The sequence below is a fragment of the Podarcis cretensis genome (genome assembly GCF_951804945.1).
Source record: "Podarcis cretensis genome assembly, chromosome: 10".
Taxonomy (NCBI): Eukaryota; Metazoa; Chordata; class Lepidosauria; order Squamata; family Lacertidae; genus Podarcis; species Podarcis cretensis.
In genome coordinates this window covers 24,297,294-24,317,861 of record NC_137179.1, presented here as the reverse complement: position 1 = coordinate 24,317,861, position 20,568 = coordinate 24,297,294, and the positions used below count along the sequence as shown (strand labels likewise).

The window sequence follows — 20,568 nt, the reverse complement described above, 5'->3', positions numbered from 1 at the left end:
CTCCCTCCCTCTCCTCTCGTGCTGCAAAATCAGAAGCTTTCACTTTTGTATTCAAATTACAGCAAATCAGTTTGCTTTGTCCAAACTGTGGACAGGATTACGGTAATTGATTATGGTTTAATATAAGGAGTCGGCACTATAAATCCTGGGTTGAAGTTGGTTTGTCTCCCTAAATTATAGTTAACACTAACCACAGTTTGTCTGGGTTTAGGTATAAATATTGCTAGTTGAAAATGGAAGTGAAACCTTCCCATTTCCTCCTGGCTAGGAGGCGGAACGCGGGAGCAGGTATAGCAAGCCCTAGTTTAGTGTTACATGGGGGACCAGGCCACTGTCTCTGCTTTAATTACTGTTGATTCTCGTTCGTAGTGCAATTTCATATTGTGATTTTGTTTTACTTTATGGCTTTGATTTCTTTTTGAAATGGCAACCCACCTTGGTTCTTATTTTTATTAGAAAAGTAGGACATAAGCAATAAAGAAAACTAAAGATTTTCCACATTCCTCCCTTTCAACCATTCTGTCTCCTTCCTTCCCTCTGTTGTTTCTAATGTAAGGTACTTTAGAGGAGGGTCCTATCCATTTAGCCTATGTCAATCCATAAGGCACAGTATAAATAATAAACAACAGCATTTCATTGAATATAAACGTGCACTAGTCCTATCCGAGTTTTCAGATATTCATCAATTTTTTTTCTGGCATTGTCAACATTCACAGAATTTCACTGCTCACAGTAACATACATATTATGACTACTACATGGTGAGTGTTTTACATTGTGGAAGCTGTTATCTCATGGTGAGACATCTGTGGGCAGCAACTGATAAGATGCATGGGTTTTTTGTGACATCTGTAGTGGAATGATGAAAACTTCTGCTTTGTTAACATATATGAACAGTTTCCCTTGTGGAAACATGGAGCAAGTAAGAACAACCTCCACATAACAACAATAATGTGTAAACCAATTATAGGTTACAGAAAATGGAGTAGCCATTTTAATTTCTTGGCAGTGGGCAGGAGAGAGTATCTCAAAAGCACAGACATTCTCCTTTATGACATATACTCTGCTTTCAATTTAGTGTGCCATTTCTAAAGCTTGTTATTTCGGCTTTTATTTCAGTTCATTCTGGCTGTGTTTTTCCAACCAGCTTGATTTCCAGAGGTATTTCAGGGCATGTGCTGCTTTCACCACCTATAATTGAATAACTTTCCAAGATATCTACTTGAAGTTACCTTCTTTTGAATGCAGATCGGATATCGATTGATGGTGCAGATGAAGTTTCTATATATATAAAAAAGAAAATGAGAAAAGTGGTTTCTGTAATTTATGAAGGATATTGAATGGATACAACTAAGGCAAGAACAAAACTATGTTCCATTTTGTGGATTAATTTAAAGAACTTTTATACTGTACTGGAATAGGAGCAATCCTAATATGTGCCCACAGATATTATCACCACAGTGTTAAATGTCTGGTTTATAAAATACAATCTCAACAAGTCTTTTAGATGTTCTGTTTTAATGTAGGGAGGTATGATTTTATGTATATATTGCATTTTCTACATATTTCTTAAAACTTTCAAATAAAGATCCTTTACTCTGGTATTTAATACAGTATTTCTATTTCTGATCTCGTTAGCCTTTTTTAACGCATATGTGCGTGGATTTTAGGGTGGTGATAATGCACTACAACTTGATGCTTTAGAGCAAAGGAATACACAAGAAGAGGAAATCCCAAATGAACACTAGATGTAATTTGATTTCACCTGGAAGGAGCTTCTTTTTATTAAAGCTAAAAATAGCAGTGGAACAAGGAAGAAACAATAGCATGGCATGATTAGAAAAACCAAGTAAATAACTTCTAAGCGTTAAGCTCTGGGCATCACTTAAAATTTCCTTCATCCCCAAAGAAAATACAACTTCTGATTCAATTCAGTAAGAGATCTGAATATGGTCAATAACATGGAGTTGAATTTCACCCAGTGTAAATTAGACATGTAATCAGATAAAACAATTCACTTCTATAGAAAGTTTATGCACGCAGACAGGCTGGCTCCTTGCCTACAAGCTACTGAATGCACACAGACTTTGAGGCTTGTCTGGTTAATTGGCAGTCAGCTGCTGGACATTCCATTAATTGTGTCCTGCCTCCCTGTCTGATTAATGAGCACTCTGACCTTGGTAATTTGGTAGGCTTGTTTTCCTAGGATGAACATCTATTGGGTTAGCTGCCAGATTGCTGCAAGGCTGGGATATTTGGAAAGCTTGCCTAGATGTGTCTGGCAGCTGAAGCCACAGGGCCAGGTGACCAGGCTTTAGGACCCAACAGTAATATTTTGAGGGACAGAGAAGGTCCTTTGCACTTGGATAGGCTTTGTTTTTGTCTTAGTACACAAATAAAGGAAATGTTAATGCCAGTCCCATGGAATCAATGAGACTGCACACATTTGCAAATGTAAAGATGCTTGACATATATTAAGCCTTGCACTTACAATTACAACGGCTGCTTTATTTCCCAGACTTAGAAGCCTAGTCCTTCAAAAGCTTCTCAGAGGGTGAAAGTCATCACCACAGCTTTAAAATCCCACCAGATGGAGATATGGAATCCACTGTGATGCTGATGCTGCTGTTTCTCAGGTTCCGACAGCTGACCTATCTGGGGCCAAGTCATTCTGGAATAAATTCATTAACTATGAACCCTGAAATTAGGAATCCCCTGCAAACTGGTGCCAAGGTTTTGCAGTTATTCTGCAGTGCAAACTGCGTTTTACAGCAGCACCCCCAAACTGAGTAATTGATAAACAGCTCAGTGGGTAGAGCATGAGCCCCTTAATCTCAGGGTTGTTGGGCAAAATATTCTTGCGTTGCAGGAAGTTGGGCTAGATGACCCTCATGGTCCCTTCCAACTCTACAGTTCTATGAAACCAGGGGGAATAGCTATCACCCCATCATTGCCTGAGTCTCTCTAAACCTCTGCCAAAAAATTTCAATAATTTTAGACCTCCCTTTACTTTGGTGGTTCTATGGTACTAAATGTCCATCCTGCAAAAAGGAGGGTCATTATACTTCACTATGCAAGCTCTTTCCATTTGTAAACAAATGTTCATCTACAGCAGATACTTCAACTGTGTGTATAGATCTTACATGCAGGAGGGCATAACTTAATATTGACCAATGCCCCACTCACATGGCCATGTCTGTGTAGGCACTGCTGCTTATGTGGTCAGGGGAGATTTCATGAGTCCTGTGCTCATATCCACATATCTATACATCAAATATACACATGGGGATTAAATAGACCACAGTCTATAGTTAATCTAACTTTGAGTGGCAGTGGCCGACAGTTATTGTGGATCTTTGAAAGAACAGATTGAGCCGTTAGTTGTAGGAACAGTCTAGAATAGATAATAAGTGAAGTCTATCCAGCTTTGCTCTCCGCTTGTTTCAAACCCATTAGAAAGAGCTGTCCATTTTCTTGGCCTGTTCACATGAATAAACTGTGCAACTGTGCACAGTTTCGTCAACTCCTCCTCTGTCAAAGTGAAAAGGACAGAGTTGAAGAGTGTTTAGGACTTTTGTGGCTCTATATACTCATCCTGCAAAAAAAACGATCATTATACCTCATGATGAAAGCCCTTCCTGCCTGTAACCAAATACACGCCCCCCCCCCCATATGCACACTGTGGTACCATAAGATCTGCCAGCCTTGCATTTCATTCTCTTCTCTGCAAAGATTTATAAAGTTGCTTTCCAACTGAGTGTGGGACAGTGATATTCCAGGAACTTAATATTCTCTCTTTCTCTCTCTCTCTGAGCCTCATGATGGGTTTGTAGCAGGCAAATCCCTTGCTAAGCCTGAGGTGATGTGAAGGGGAGTCCTTTCTTTGACCTACGTCATGGACAAATTTGTAGAGTCTTGAGCTGTCATCACTGCCATATAAATTTTATTCCAAATATAAACTGCAAGCTTCAGCAAGCTTCTCAAATAATTGCTTCGAGAACTTAATGTGATTTCACTGACTCAAAGCATCTTCTGAGTCATTTGTAGCCTGCTGGAGCTCTGTGAAAGTGCCAAGTTGCTTTAAAGCAGAGATTACATAAATTCACAGAGAATAAGTATTTCCGGGGGGGCGGGGCGGTATTAGCCATAATGGCTATATGAAACCTCTATATTCATAGGCAGTACTGTATATAGCAGCAACCTCTGGGGTGGGGGTGGCTACTGCCTTGTGGACTTCCTAGAGGCATCTGGTAGGTCACTGTGGGAAACAGTGGATGATATCCAATGATGCACCAATTGGGTCCTGCTGGTACAATGAGACTTCCTCTATTCCACTCCCCCCAAATCTGCTCTGGCAGGTTCCCCAGTTTTGAGGGTGCATGGAGGAGACAGGAGAGAAACATGAAGTTCCGTTGCACTCATTGAAGTCCCTTGCTGCAGTGTGGGATAGAACCCAGTGGGCTTTGATCAAATTCAGCAGGGTTCATATTCTTATGGTGAGAATTCTCTATCAGTGGTCCTTTGAACCCCTTCCTTCTCAAAGCTACACATCCCAGGACTCCCTAGTGAACAGAAACAGCAGAATATATCTTCACCTCAATTTTTGTCCTAGCATGCCTCAACTTAATGTCCTCCAGATGCTCTCATTTCTAGGTAGACATAAACCCAGGCTCATCTCAATTGCGCGAAGTCCAAGAGAAGCTCATAATGGATAGAGCCCAGAGCACATCAGCAGAACTCTCTTCTCACTGACACATTTCAGCCTCCACAAGTCTTTCTTCCAAGACAGTCCCAAGATTATATCACTAACTGCTCATGTTTGCATCAAAATAATTAACACAACTCTAAATGAGCTGACGTTGAGATAAAAATAAGAAAAAGGAGCCTGAAACCTATAGACACCTTTCAGTGGGCCTCTGAAGCATGCTTAGATATAGGCATGAGGAGTTCAGATAAACATGACCTCAAATTATGTTATAAATTTTGTGTTAAAGGAAGAAAACATAAAAGGGATCCTTACCATGGACTTCCAGATCAAAAGAGCAACTATCAACCTTATCCTTATACGTTACTTCACACCTATAATTTCCTGCATAGTTTTCCTTAGCTTTAATGATTTGCATCTCAAATGTGTACATCTGAAATCCAAACATACAGTGCAATTGTTAAATTAAATTCAGGGAAATTCTCAGCAGCTGAAAACACATCCATACACATATATCTACAAACATTATATCCTACATTAATTTCCTAGGATTAAAGATGAGTGGATGTTACTACTGTCTTTACTTTTGCACAACTTTTAGCCATAATTCTATTCTGCTCCCACATTCTGCTCTGTGGTTTTTAAAGCTGTTGAGTCATCTGTTGTAATTTTTGTCACAGCAATAAGCCCACAACAAAAATTCTAATTTAAAAAAAATCCTATTGGAATACAAATTTCAAAAACCTATTTAAATGTGTATTTTCTTTCAAAATATATATTTAAATGCAAATATTGATATGCTTAAGCTGTTGAGAACTGTGCTTCAGTATTTGCAGAAAAGGAAAAACAGTGGTAACCTAAGTTTGAACCTACACATTAGTCCAAGAATAATAATAATAATAATAATAATAATTTATTATTTGTACCCCGCCCATCTGGCTGGGTTTCCCCAGCCACTCTGGGCGGCTTCCAACAGAGATGAAAAATACACTAAAATATCACATATTAAAAACTTCCCTGAACAGGGCTGCCTTCAGATGTTTTCTGAATGTCAGGTAGTTGTCCATTGCCTTGACATCCGATGGGAGGGCATTCCACAGGGCGGGCGCCACCACCGAGAAGGCCCTCTGCCTGGTTCCCTGCAACTTGGCCTCTCGCAGTGAGGGAACCGCCAGAAGGCCCTCGGAGCTGGACCTCAGTGTCCGGGCAGACCGATGGGGGAGGAGACGCTCCTTCAGATATACTGGACCGAGGCCATTTAGGGCTTTAAAGGTCAGCACCAACACTTTGAATTGTGCTCGGAAACGTACTGGGAGCCAATGTAGGTCTTTCAAGACCGGTGTTATATGGTCTCGGCGGCCGCTCCCAGTCACCAGTCTAGCTGCCGCATTCTGGATTAGTTGTAGTTTCCGGGTCACCTTCAAAGGTAGCCCCACGTAGAGCGCATTGCAGTAGTCCAAGCGGGAGATAACCAGAGCATGTACCACTCTGGCGAGACAGTCTGCAGGCAGATAGGGTCTCAGCCTACGTACCAGATGGAGCTGGTAAACAGCTGCCCTGGATACAGATTTGACCTGTGCCTCCATGGACAGCTGTGAGTCCAAAATGACTCCCAGGCTGCGCACCTGGTCCTTCAGGGGCACAGTTACCCCATTCAGGACCAGGGAATCCTCCACACCTGCCCGCCTCCTGTCCCCCAAAAACAGTACTTCTGTCTTGTCAGGATTCAACCTCAATCTGTTAGCCGCCATCCATCCTCCAACCGCCTCCAGGCACTCACACAGGACCTTCACCGCCTTCACTGGTTCTGATTTAAAAGAGAGGTAGAGCTGGGTATCATCTGCATACTGATGAACACCCAGCCCAAACCTCCTGATGATCCCTCCCAGCGGCTGCATGTAGATGTTGAAAAGCATGGGGGAGAGGACAGAACCCTGAGGCACCCCACAAGTGAGAGCCCAGGGGTCTGAACACTCATCCCCCACCACCACTTTCTGAACACGGCCCAGGAGGAAGGAGCGGAACCACTGTATGACAGTGCCCCCAGCTCCCAGCCCCTCAAGACGGTCCAGAAGGATGTCATGGTCGATGGTATCAAACGCCGCTGAGAGATCCAGCAGAACTAGGAAACAGCTCTCACCTTTGTCCCTAGCCCGCCGGAGATCATCAACCAGTGCGACCAAGGCAGTTTCAGTCCCATGATGAGGCCTGAATCCCGACTGGAAGGGATCCAAATGGTCCGCTTCTTCCAGGCGTGCCTGGAGTTGTTCAGCAACCACTCGCTCAATCACCTTGCCCAAGAATGGAAGGTTTGAGACTGGGCGATAATTGGCCATCGTGGCCGCATCTAGAGATGGTTTTTTAAGAAGCGGTTTAATAACCGCCTCTTTCAGCGGGTCTGGGAAGGCTCCCTCACGGAGGGAAGCATTCACCACCCCACGAAGCCCATCGCCCAGTCCTTCCCGGCTAGCTTTTATAAGCCAGGATGGGCAAGGATCCAGGAGACAGGTGGTTGGCTTCACTCGTCCGAGCAGCCTGTCCACATCCTCGGAGGTAACAGATTGGAATTGATCCCACACAACTTGACCAGACAGGACTCTAGCACTCTCCAGCCCCGGCCCTGCTACCACGGTGGAGTCTACTTCTTCCCGAATCTGAGCGATTTTATCTGCAAAAAAATTTGCAAAATCATTGCAGGAGAACATGTGGCCCGTACTGGGCCCCGATGTTACAGGTGGTTCCGCTAAATTGTGAACCACCTGAAAGAGTCTCCTGCTGCTGTTTTCTGCAGATGCAATAGAGGCGGTGAAGAAAGTCTTCTTCGCCGTCGCTATCGCCACTTGGTAGGCTCGACGTTGAGCTCTAACCTGTGTCCGGTCAGATTCAGAATGGGTTATCCGCCACCGGCGCTCTAGCCGTCTCAACGATTGTTTCATTGCCCTCAGATCCGTGGAAAACCACGGGGCTCTCCGGGCTCCATGCAATCGGAGAGGGCGCTTCGGAGCCAAACAGTCAATAGCCCTGGTTAACTCCGCATTCCAGCGGGCCACCAGGGAATCGGCTGAAAGGCCATCAACATGGGATAAAGCATCCCCTACCACTCTCTGGAAACCATTTGGATCCATTAAGTGGCGGGGGCGGACCATCCGAATCGGTCCCACCTCCCTGCAGAGGGGATGGGTCGCAGAGAAGTCCAGTTGCACCAGGAAGTGATCTGACCATGGCACTTCTTTCGTTTCACTTTTACTTAGTGTCAGATCACCAACATCCGTAGAGGTAAACACCAGGTCCAAGGCATGTCCGCGGCTATGGGTTGGGCCAGACTTATTCAGGGACAGCCCCATGGAGGCCATGCTTTCCACGAAGTCCCGAGCGGCCCCTTGTAAGGTCGTGTCGGCATGGATGTTAAAATCCCCTAGGACGACCAAGCTAGGTGTCTCCAGGAGAACATCCGCCACGACCTGAAGCAGCTCGGGCAGGGAATCCTTGGTGCAGCGGGGAGGTCGGTACACCAAAAGGAATCCTGTACTGCCCCTATTGCCCAACTTCCAGAACATGCACTCAGAAAACTGGGTCTTCCCAATAGGACGCCTGGTGCAAACTAATGACTTCCTAAAAATCACTGCAACCCCCCCTCCCCGCCCACATGACCTGGGTTGCTGTGCGTAAGAGAAACCTGGTGGACAAGCAGCGGCAAGGACAGGCCCATCTGCTTCATCCAACCAAGTCTCTGTTACACATGCCAGGTCAAGTCCTCCATCCATGATCAAGTCATGGATGGCAGTGGTCTTATGAATCATTGACCTGGCATTGCACAGCAACACTTTCAGGTCATGTGGGTATCCCTTGCTGATTCTAGTATTCATCCGGTCAGGACCAGACCCGGAGGCAGGGATAGTCCTCAGACAACGACTAAACCTGCCTCCTCTGTAATGACATGGTCTGGTCTTAGCGTAACTCCTCCTCCTACCCGTGATCACTGAGATCGGTTGTCCCAGTGCAGGATGGGTTGTTGCTGCAAACCACAGGAGGGCAGAACGCTTCTGTGCTGGGGTCTTGCTTTTGGGTTTCCCACAGACATCTGGTTGATCACTCAAAGAACAGGATGCTGGACTAGGCAGGCCATTGGTCAGATTCAGCAAGCTCATCTTATATTCTTATGGTTTCGATAATTTCATACAAGAATCCACAGAGGTCAAATTCCTCAGGTATTTCTATTTAGGGAAGGACACTTAGCCATGCTGAAAGGTAATCAGGGGCTTGAATTGGGATGTTCCTGCTTCTTTGTACATTTACAAGGCAATTCTGCACATGCCTATTCAGAATTAAGCCTTTTTTCAATAGGATTTGAGATTGCAGTGTTAATGATGTCAGAGGCTGAACTCTTTTTACCTTTAATTTTTATTCAGTATCAAACAATCCCTGCACAACATTGGCAGGGAGGAAGAAGTGGAGCAGGACCACAGGATTTGGGGGAGCTGAGCCCGCTCCTTGAAAAATGGAAGTCTGAAGTCCCTCAGCCCCCACCACATGAAATGCCTGCTAGACAACAAACTGTTCAACCACCAAATTTCATAGCAGGAGAAAATACAAGCCCTAGGTGGAATCCAATTGTGGGCTAACACAATTGTTCCATCATCACAAACATTTCTGCTTGCCAGGTGGAATGATCTCTCCTCTACTGCTGTTCTAAGGGGTTCTCCTGACTCCCTACAGCAGGGAAAGGCATGGGGAGCACACAAGGGGAGAAGAGGGCACAAGTCCCATTGCACCAGTGAGAGTCCTTGATCTGGCATGTCTGGGTCAGACCCTGATAAATGGGTACATGAGATTCTGCTCAAATGCCAGATTTACTCCTGGTGTAAATGCACTGGTAGGAGCACCAGATTGGTTCTGCTGGTGTGTTTGCACTGTGCCAACCTCTCCACAACCTGGTCCATCTTGATAAACACACACTGAGCTACTTCTGGAGATAACCTGTTTTAATGTTACCTCTCTCATGAAATGTCCAGTTCAGTCAGGGCTTCACCCCCTGAGCTTATGTCCTTACTACCAAGTCTGGATTTTAGAAACAGGTAAAATTGAGTACTGCTATCCCTCCATACCTTGGTTTGGCGCTCAAATGTCTCCTTTAGCTGAAGGTGCTTCCCTACTTTGCTTGCCAGGTCCATCCATTTCCCTTTGAACCACTTAACAGTTGGCTTTCGGAGAAGATCCTGGGCTTCAACTTTTGCTATAAATGTAATATTTTGTCCTTGGGGAAACAAAAGAAAACATTAGTCACATTAGAAACATTACTACTCATATGATAGACACCTGGCAATATGTTTGTGGAACTTTTTAAATCCTCATGAAGATTTATTAGAATTTTAGTGTATATTTCTCTTCGTATAGACATTTTGCCTAGTACACACATTTTTTTGTAAAAATACATGTGGTTTTGTACATGTCACATGGGTGAAAAACTGCATTATAAAATTTGGAGAAAGATTAATTTTGGAGGATGGTAATTTGTGTACTGTTTAGGAAGTGTGATTTGGGTAGGTTTGCCTTTAAATGCAAACAAAATTTAATTTCTCCCCCATATGCAAACTATATACAGTTTCAAAAAATATACATACATCAGGTGCCATCAAAGAACCCCTTAGTTGTAAGAGCATCTGTTATATTTGAGCTATCAGTGACCAAAATCCCATACATTCCAAAACTACATAAACCCATAATTAGTTGAGCAAGCATTTTTTATCTTGGTCTCAGCAGGGTCTCTAGAAACAGGCATGTAACCCATATGTTGCAACTAGATAATAATAATTTTATTTATACCCCCGCCCATCTGGCTGGGTTTCCCCAGCCACTCTGGGCGGCTTCCAACTGAATATTTTAAACAATACAGTGTCAGACATTAAAAATTTCCCTAAACAGGGCTGCCTTCAGTTGTCTTTTAAAAGATGCTGTGTGTGTGGTTTTCCTGCTGAACCCACAAAAGCTGAGGCTGTGCACATAGATTCCCCTATTTAAAAACTAACATTCCAGCAATTGGCTGTCCAGAAAAAGGAGGAGAGCCTGAATCCAGCCCCCCCCCCCGGATTGTTCCTGTTTTCCTCTAAATAGCTAGATCAGGGGTAGGCAACCTAAGGGCCAGGGGCTGGAGGTGGCCCAATTGCCTTCTCAATCCGGCCCGCAGATGGTCCGGGTATCAGCATGTTTTTACATGAGTAGAATGTGTTCTTTTATTTAAAATGCATCTCTGGGTTATTTTTAGGGCATTTATTTCCCCACCCAAAATATAGTCCAGCCCACTGTCTGAGGGACGGTGGACCAGCCCACAGCTGGAAAAGGTTGCTGACCTCTGAGCTAGATGATTGAATTTTAACTTAACTTCTAGAAAGGGCTCTGCTGCTTCATATGTGCTCCTGGATTAATCAGCCATTAAAATTTATTTCCATATGAAATTTGAAAGTGTAATCTCGGTATGTTAAAATCTTTTGAGCTTCATAAGGTATAAGTGTATAGCTGAATCCTGTGCATGTTTACTCAGAAGTAAGCGCCACTTTGTTTAGTGAGGCTTATTCCAGGCAAATATGCATAAGATTTCAGTCTTAAACATTTTTGGGAAGAGGGGCAATGGAGGACTAATTGATCATTTGAGAATACCAGAAACTACAGCATTTGCTGAAGCTAAGTAGGTATAGCCCTATTCAGAATCCCATGTATGTGTAATAGACAAATTAATATATACATATATATTTTAAAAAGTTGTTACAGCACTTACCGACACTAATTGTTCCACCCTTTGGTTTTTCAACAAATAAAAGGGATTTCTGTGAATTGTCTTGCTTATCTCCTTCTTCCTGAGGGCCATCTCCCATAGACCATACTAATATGGAGAAAGAGGGGAGAAATTAACTTATTGCAATAAACCTTGCAATCTAATTTCTTTATCTTAGCTCTAACATGCCCTTCCTTTAAACTACAACTTCAAAGGGTACTTACGTTCTCCGTCACATTTTTTCAGCCTGACATGATGTTATTGGAAGCAAAAGGATAGAAAATTCTTATTGAGCACAACTTTCTGAATGGAATTGCCCTGTCTGTGGTGATGGAAAATTATAATATTGTGCTGGTCTGTGTCATTGCTTTCACAGCAAATAAATACAGAAATAGTTGTATATTAATAGATATATACTGTATAGATGATATATTAAAACACCCTGTAAAAGCTTAATGTCAGTGTTAATTGGGGAACAGCTGAATAGTTTTTCTTGCAAGTGTTGGTAATTAAGATCTTAATCTGCAATAACCAATAAAGATTGTGTAAGCTCATCTGTGGAGAAACAGTAGCTGTACAGAGGCATGCCTTAAACATTACGGCACTGGGGTCTTCTTCAACCCTATGATTCTATAATTCCATCATTCCCAGTTTGATTCTGGTTGTGTGTGGAAATAACACAATTTCACATAACAATAACTTTCATGCAAAGTAAATTCCATGAAAATATCAACATTGTTCTAGTTTCTAAGGAACAGCATGCTTTGTCAAACAAGGTACGTAAGACATATGTGCCCAAGGATCAAATGTTTAACATGAGTCTTGGGTTGTTGTGTTGGTTTTTTTACATCCCCACTGTAAAAATTAGTTGCAATCTGTTAAAAAAGAAGAAAAAGAAGAAGGAGAGGTCTGTGCCTAGGTCTTCCAGATTTATTTTCTGGAATGATCTATGTTGGCCTCATGTAACCTGCTGCCCTCAGTGGTTTTGTTTTGGATTACAATTCCCATCAGCCCCAGACAACATGGCAAATGTCCAGGGATAATTGGAGTTGTAGTCCAAAACATCTGGTGGGCGCCAGGAAGACGCCAGGCTGACTTTTGTGCTCCAGAGCTCCATGTGAGCAGGTGCATCTCTTTTCACTCCAGTGAAGTGCATGGAGAAGTCTTTGCTCACATGGAGTTCTGCTTGCACACTGGAACCTCATGAAGCTTTGGAGCAGGATCTTTTTTCTAGATCTGAAACAAATATAAAACAAAAACCAAAGGTTAGCACGAAGGGTACAAAAGTCGGCAACCGCATCTGTCGAAAAGTAAGCTACAATAAATTGTTCATTAATAGTTATTGCATTAGGAGAAAATTGGAATGTTTGGGGGTCTTTGTTCTTCCTCCTTTCCTTTCTGTTTTAGAAAATCTCACCTGAGTCCTTTCTCTCTCCTGACCGATTAGTCCCACCTGAAAGGTAAGAGTAAACCGGATGATGTCAAATCAAAAGCTATACCTTGGTTACTATACTGGCTGTGTAGGATTGGGAGCTATTGTCATATGCTGAAAGGGTGGGGGGGGAGGGAGGGTTGTAGAACTAATGGGGTTGTCTAATCAGTGGAAAGAGAGTGGGAAACTTCCTAGGGGCTAATAAGAAGACATAAGATCCAGCAACTTTGCTGCAGCTAAGCACACCAGGGTGAGGTTGGTGCATGATAAGATAAATAAAAGGGCATTATCATGGCACATACATCTATCTGTGGCTAATAGCCATGATGTGTAGATGGGAAACTTCATATTCTGAGGCCATATACTCAGCAGCATCTAGCTGGCCACTATGCAATGTAGGATACCAGGCAAGATGGAACAATGGCCTGATCCATCAAAGCTCTTCCTAGGGGCACTGCCCAATGTTAGTCATATGCAGAGAGTAGACCTACTGAAATTAATGGACATGCCTAACTTAGGTTTGCTCATTTCAGTTGGTCTACTCTAGCTGGATTCAGCCCTAGGGGACAACTTGGGGACTGAGTTCCAGCAAGATAGAAAGACTGGATATAAATCCACTATCTTCTTTCAGAGTGACAAGTTGTGCTTCCCTTGAAGTTCCATTGTATGCAACAGAACTTGCACACCACTCGTCAGAAACAAAAGCACCTTGTGCTTTCAGTGTTCCTAAATGCTTAGCTTTGGAGCATATAGTGGCTAAGAAACTCCCTTTGCATGTTGCATGCTTATTGGGTGACTCTGGGACATTGGAGAGAGGGACAATGCAGGGATCCTATTGCAGAAATAGAAACAGGCCTTCAACCCCCTGGTTAGATGGACTCATGTCTGGCTGACAACAGAAGAACCAGTTCTCGTTAGTTCTCCTCATCATAGCAGACAAACACTGTAAAATGGAATAGACCTCCTAACCTGCAGTTGAAGTGTCATCTTCATCTGTAAAAAGAAATACATAACAAGTAAAACAAAGCAAGCAAGGAAAAGGAAGAAAGAGTTATCTTTTTTTTTTTTTTTTTTTTTTAGTACATATGAATGATAATGAGGAACCTGCAAGAGAAGGAAGGGAAACCATGATAGCTGGAAACACTGGTAATGAAAACTGCAAACTGATGGATAAAGCTTTATGGGATCGAGCAGCTGGAATGGGCAACTTCAATGCTTCACGCAAGTACAAAAAATGGGATGTAATGTGTGATCTATTATTAAAACATGGGTATGAATGAGAGTTTTCAGAGTGGTTGTGTATGTTAGAAATATTGAGGGGGGGAATGGAGTACAAAAAAGCCACAATGAAAATCAAGGTCAACCATAGATCTGACCTTCTGAAGAGGATGTCATTTCACTGACGTTCCCGTCTGCAAGTAAAATGTGTACATAAAGGGTTTTTTATATAAATATATATATATACACAAAAATAACACTATAATTAGGAAAAAAAGACTCCATCACTTGGCAGAAGGTGGCTCCAAATTAATGAGATTCAACCATTACCTTTTCTTCTTTCAAATTCTGACAAACTGCCTAGATAAAAACTATATCACTTGTATGATCAATAAGGATCTCGCTCGGTCCTGTCAAAATCAAGACTCTTATGTCCCATTTCATTCAGTGGAAGAGTTAGGCACGTATTTAGCTCTTTCCCATCCTAAGTCAACAGGGCTTAAGAGTCCACCTATTTGTTATTGCAAATAGTAAATGTCAGAGCTGCCTCCAGGTCCCAGCTCACAGAGGACCAACGCTAGGCTGTAGTTATGTACAAAAGTCTTTATTGAGATTCAGTCTCCATTTCAAAGCCACAGCGTGCAGCTCTACGTCCCGAGCTTAGACCGGCGAAGTCCTGTCTGAGTCTCCTCCCCCTCCACACCAGTTTAAGACTCTCGCTTTGCTCCACCTCTTCCTAAATTCCTTTCTCCTCTGGGCCCTCCTGCCCGCTAGGGTCTCATCCTTCCTCGACTCCTCTGACGCTGACCCTGACGATTCTTCCCCCTCCTTCCGGCGGGCTTTAGGACCTGGTTCCCTATCCGGGCTACCTTCTGTGCCGCTCGCCTGTACCTTTGAACTTGGCGCGCGCGCCCAGCCTGCAACTTTCCTCTTAACCGTTAACTCGCTCTCCGATGGAGGCGTGGTCCACCCTGACTCATCTTCTCTCGCTGGTGGTGCATATGTGGGCTCTGACACCTGGGACTCCTCCCCCCCACTACGCTCTGGTGGGGAAGCTGGTCCTGATTTGCAACTGGTGCTCTGGGAGTCCCCGCTGGCCCCTTTGCTTCTGGGGTGTCCCCCTTGGGTCGCCCCTTGCCCTGCCCATCGGTGCCCCCTTCTGTGAATCTTCCGATTCGCTGGAGAGGCTCATGGAATCTATCGGGCTGCTGTCATATTCTCCTATGCTGCCCTCGGATTGCTCCCCCTCGCTTTCCATCTCCTCTCCTCCCTGCGCTCCCGCTGAGTCCCTGACAGTAAAGCAATAAGAATTCTGTTTAGAATTGACATATTTCCCGTAATTTAGAGATTAGAAGAGCACATATATACTTCAATGTGATAATTAGCAGTGGTCTAGATTTAAGATGTTAATATCTTGAGCTACAACCAATAAATATGCATGTTAGGTCATCCTAATTCCCCAACAAAATACACATCCCCCAATACTCCACCAATACAATTATATAACGACTTAGTTTAAGTTTAAGATGGGCAAATGAAAGGAAAAAGGCTGAAAGGTCACTGGCAATATTTATATTGTACACTATTTATACTGTAAATAAATATTACTGGAATAACTTATGTTTTACCTCTGTGGAAGGCCACACAACAAATATGAGTGACGAAGACATTTCCCACATGGTTGAAGTAGACTTTCAAATACATTGCATGAAAACCACTTCCATCGCATTTTAGGATGTCTGTCTGACACTCTGTCTTTTTGTTTTTAAAGTGATCTTAATATAATTATGGAAATTTGCTGTCCATAAGTTACACTTAAATGATTTAAAGAAGTTCCTGATGAGAAGAAGAATCAAGCCATTTTAACAAAAGGCACACTGTATGAAGAACAAAATAATTCAGAATTTCAGAACATTATATCCACTTACCCATGTAAGAAAAGCATTTTCAAGTGAAATCATCCAGAAAAGGTGAATTCTGGCTCCATAATAATCAGTGACTTTACTTGGAGCCAGGATGTCACATTTTCAATCACATGAGTAGTCAAGCTCTTACTTATGTGATTAGTCCCAATCCTGCAAACATGGAAGTATGCATGGTGTCCCTGAATCAGAGTATGCTTCTAATCAAAAATTTGAAGATTATGTTACTCATATGAGTAAATGCTTTTGAAATGAAGGCAGTTCTATATACAGAGCAAGTACATTTTCAAGCAGCCCATTAACACAAGTTTTTAAAAGGCAGGAATCAGACTTGATTTTGGCTTCAAAATTATTGTGATTTTCTTAGGATAAACTACACATTACACTGTAAATCTGTTATTAGTTTCCTGACTTTTATTTTATAATGAAATGTAGCTATACAGGCAGCTGTAAATTTGCTAACAGCAGCAGTGGAGAAAGTTATATTAACCTTCTTTCCATGCTCTGTTCACATTCAAAACTTCCTCCTCAGCGATTTTTGGCCCACATGGGAAAACACCACCATATTTCCCACCACAATAGGGCAAACAGCAGCTGGGAAAATGGAACAGGGAAAGAGTTAAACATACACTGCCCATGAACCATTAAGATGAGCAAACTGCATTTTTTAAAAATGTTTTCAACAGTACTGAGACATTGCTTTTGAGGCCAACTATTAGCATGTTGACCCTTTCAAAGAAAGTCAAAGCACTGACTCACACTAAAGGTACACAGAAGGAATTGTTTGATCTCAGGAAAATGATGTATAATAATTATTATTATTATTTCTGTTGGGTACATTTAGGTTTGGAACACCTGCAAATTCCATGAGCTGCAAGATGGCATGAAGATGCTAATCTTCAGAGTTATGATCATGATAAATGATAGCCTCATGATAAATGAGTGAACAATATGAATATTGTGCTAACTGATCAGAATGTAACAACTGGCTCCAAGACTGGCAGTTAATCAAAGGAACATAAATTCACACTCATCTGTCTTCTTCACAATAGTGTTCTTGTTGTGGTCAATGTAAACATGAAGGAAATATGTAATTTGCTCAGTTCAGTCAGCACAATATATGTGATGTCATGCTTGTTATCCAAGTGGAAGATGATCATCACACAAAAAAGTCGTCTAATTTGTTATTATATTGTTGAATGATGTGAGAAACTGGAAGAACAAAAAGCAGCTGGTTGGTGTGTAAGGTGACAACTGCAGATTCACCAGTCAGTGCCATTTATATTTTCTAAGCAGAAAAAAGTTAATACCAACCAGTCTGTATAGCCCCAGGACATTAAAATGTGTTGTGAACCTTCTATGGATATCAAGGTAACATACGACAGCAGAACTGCTTTGACAGATGGGATGGAGAAAAAACCTGTAGCAATCCATCTTTCCTAATTCTTTAGTTGCTAGAACTGGATGAAGTGTTTGTTTAATCAAAATGGAAGAATGATTCAAGAGCGATCAGTTTAAAAATGAGAAAGTGATGATCTAATCTATGTTAGCAACATCATCTGTTCAAAAGATAACAAATACCCAAAGAATATCAGACCTGATGGTAGAATTACGATCATTATTTCACTCTCCTTTTCTTCTGCAAGTAAAATTTTAATGGAATATAAATATATTTAATAATGGAACTTGTGAAAAGAGCTAAACAAGAGGAAGGCATTCTGGTGCAAACAGATTTCTTTACCACAAAAAGACGTACTGTATACCAGTTGGGTAGATCAGGTGATTCACTAAAGCAACAGTTTCACTTGGCTGAAGAAAGTTGACCTAACTTTAACCACCTTTGCCAATCTATTTCCACTCTGTCAGCACTGGTGGAGGAAGAGGAGTGCGGGGGGAGTGCACCGCCCCTGGCAGCGCGATCCCCAGGGTGCCATCATGGTTTCCCCCCTCGCCCGTTCTGGGTGTTTCGCCTCCGGGACGCGCGCCAGCCCTGCCCCCTCCTGCTCTCCACCCCCCAGTGCCGGAGCATGAAGCACTGCCACTGTCTGTCAGCCCACCTATAAAGGGAGCTTCTATCTAAAAGTACAAGTGTAGTTCTACACATGCAGTATTATCACAACTGAAGTTGACCTCTCATCTAGCAAAGCCCATCTTATCCCTCACCAGTCCAGATCTACCTAAGAGATCTACCTTGACTTATGTTTGCTTCATGATGGGAATTTGCTAATACTCAGCAGATGCAAAGCATCATACTTAGACTTTAAGTAGTTACAATATATGGTCAGCAGTACTGCAATGTAATCTATATGTCATTTCCTGTTCATCCTGAGATGTATATGTTGAGTAATGCTGGAATTTGCCAAGGACACTTCTGAAAAATTAGGGAGGTGGCATTGCAATGATGGTCTAAGATGGCTGAAGGGGCCTACAGTCCACTTGATTGTAGTTTTCATGGAGGTGACCTGATAGAATGGCTCAGATTCACTATTGGCCCATTTCAACAGCAATCTTGCTTGCAAAAAAATATGCTCTTATTCCCTTACTCCCTTACACGAAGGCATTCACTGTGGATGCCAATACAATCACATCTGCATTATCATAACAACAGGGCAACCAAAATGATCAAGGGGTAGGAGGAAAGGCTTCACAATAATAAAAAAAAAATTATAGAAAAAAATAAGCATGGGGAAACATAATATACAAAATTATGCATGATAGGAAGAACGTAGGTAAGGAGAAAAACCCAGGGTCACCCATTGAAGCTGAATGGTATGCGATTTGGGAATGACAAAATGAACTACTTCTTTGCACAGTTAAAATGGCAGCACTTTGCTAGCAGAAGACGTAGTGATGGTCACCAAACTGATGACTTGAAAGGAGGAATTAGACAATATTGGATAAAAATATTAGTATCTCCAGTGTCAGAGGCAGCAGGAGAGGGCTAATGAGCAATTTAACAAACAAACAAACAAATAAATTGAGCAGAATCAATGAGATAACAACACTTCCCCAGAAGTCTATGGAATGGTCTACCTTCCTCTTTACTATACATCAAATGGTTTTTAAAAGTATGTCAGGCATGGAGTACCTCTAGCTCCCATCATCTCTGGCCATTGGTCATGGTTGCTGGGGTAGATGAGAGTTGCAGTTTAGCAACATCTGAGGAGCCAAAGGGTCCCCATCCCTGCAGTATGTCATCAATGTAGCAGGAGGGTGTGCTGTTTCATATTTGCAAGTTGCTGATGGGGAGGCTCCAGTAGTACTAATGAAATTTTATCTATGTCCACTTGCCAGATCTGCTACGGTTGCTCATTAGCTTTAAATATAGACATCTATGTATGTCTATAAAAGACAGCTGAGATTTTATACAGAGTTTTGATGGAAACTTCAATCAAAATCACAGGGGAAACAATCAGATGTTTGAGTAGATCACAGAACCTAGACAGATGAAAATGAAACATGCAGGTAATTTATTAGATGGGTGGATACCTGGATGGAACCTAAAGAAAGAAATGAGCACATTAATTTTATGTTGTTATTTCAGGAAATGAGCGCAGTTCTGGTAGCTATGTCTTCAGCACAAAAATGAAGATGAATGAAAGCACATTGTGGAATGTAATATGTGAGAGTACGTTGGTAGTTACGTAGACACACATGATGATGCTGGACAAACAGAAATGTAGAACGGAGGATAACATAGTGAGTTTGGTGATGCTGCTGTACATTCAATTCTTCTGTAAATAAAATACATATTGGATAGATGACAGAGATCTAGCATTCCATAAATGCAAATTAATACCTTGCTTCAAAACACAAAATTTAGAACTATGTAGTATGGATTGCACTGAAGATTGCATCCCCATCATTACTTGGAAACAAATAGTTACCCTGGACATACCCCAAGGCAGCCTTGCCCAACTTGGTAACATCCCGATGTTTTGGACTGCAATTCCCATCAATCCTAGTCGGCATGTGCTCACCAGGTTGGACAAGGCTCCCCTAAGAGTTGTGGAAGGCTGGGGGGGGGGGGCGTGGTTTGCTTGCAGGGCATTATGGAGGACTATAGGACAGAAAGTCTTAAGGATTCCACCTGACATGCAGAATTAGTCATACAGGACTTTTGATTCTGGCCAAAGTGATTGGCAGGGCAATTCAGAGCAGCATCTCGTATTTTGAATGGTAGACAAAGGCTTTTTTTCAGATACTGAAGCCCTTTAAAGCTCTTATGACAAGAGCTAGTACCTTAAACTAATAGGTAAAAGTGTTATAGTGGTTAAGAGTAGTTAATATTATGTTTGTCATTTATGGTTGCTTTTGATGGTTTCTATGCCATTTTTGTGCAATACCTCAATCTTGGGAGCCGTTACAATAAAGGGCAGGCTGGAGCCAGTGTTGTATAGTGGTTAGAGTGTCAGACTAGGACTTGGGAGACCAGGGTTCAAATCCCCACTCGGCCATGAAGATCACTTTGTGACCTTGGGCCCGTCACTGCCTGTCAGCCTAGGCTACCTCATATTAATTGG

The 20,568-nt window shown here is 42.4% G+C and overlaps 1 protein-coding gene across 11 annotated transcripts in view; it reads right to left on the bottom strand.

Annotated features, from left to right (window-relative positions):
* The window catches only part of MYBPC1 (myosin binding protein C1), a 99,868-nt gene that overhangs the window by 56,645 nt on the left and 22,655 nt on the right, over positions 1 to 20,568 (bottom strand). For 6 of the 11 annotated variants that reach the window (XM_079992225.1, XM_079992230.1, XM_079992222.1 and 3 more), the window contains 7 exons: positions 14,282 to 14,317; positions 13,875 to 13,898; positions 12,891 to 12,926; positions 11,477 to 11,581; positions 9,810 to 9,958; positions 5,020 to 5,137; positions 1,232 to 1,280 (listed from right to left, as the gene is read on the bottom strand). In XM_079992225.1, the coding sequence (XP_079848351.1) occupies positions 1,232 to 1,280; positions 5,020 to 5,137; positions 9,810 to 9,958; positions 11,477 to 11,581; positions 12,891 to 12,926; positions 13,875 to 13,898; positions 14,282 to 14,317 (517 nt within the window). Of the gene's footprint in view, positions 1 to 1,231; positions 1,281 to 5,019; positions 5,138 to 9,809; positions 9,959 to 11,476; positions 11,582 to 12,890; positions 12,927 to 13,874; positions 13,899 to 14,281; positions 14,318 to 17,642; positions 17,680 to 20,568 lie in introns of those variants that run through there. The other 5 variants (XM_079992226.1, XM_079992228.1, XM_079992231.1 and 2 more) reach the window with 3 other exon arrangements.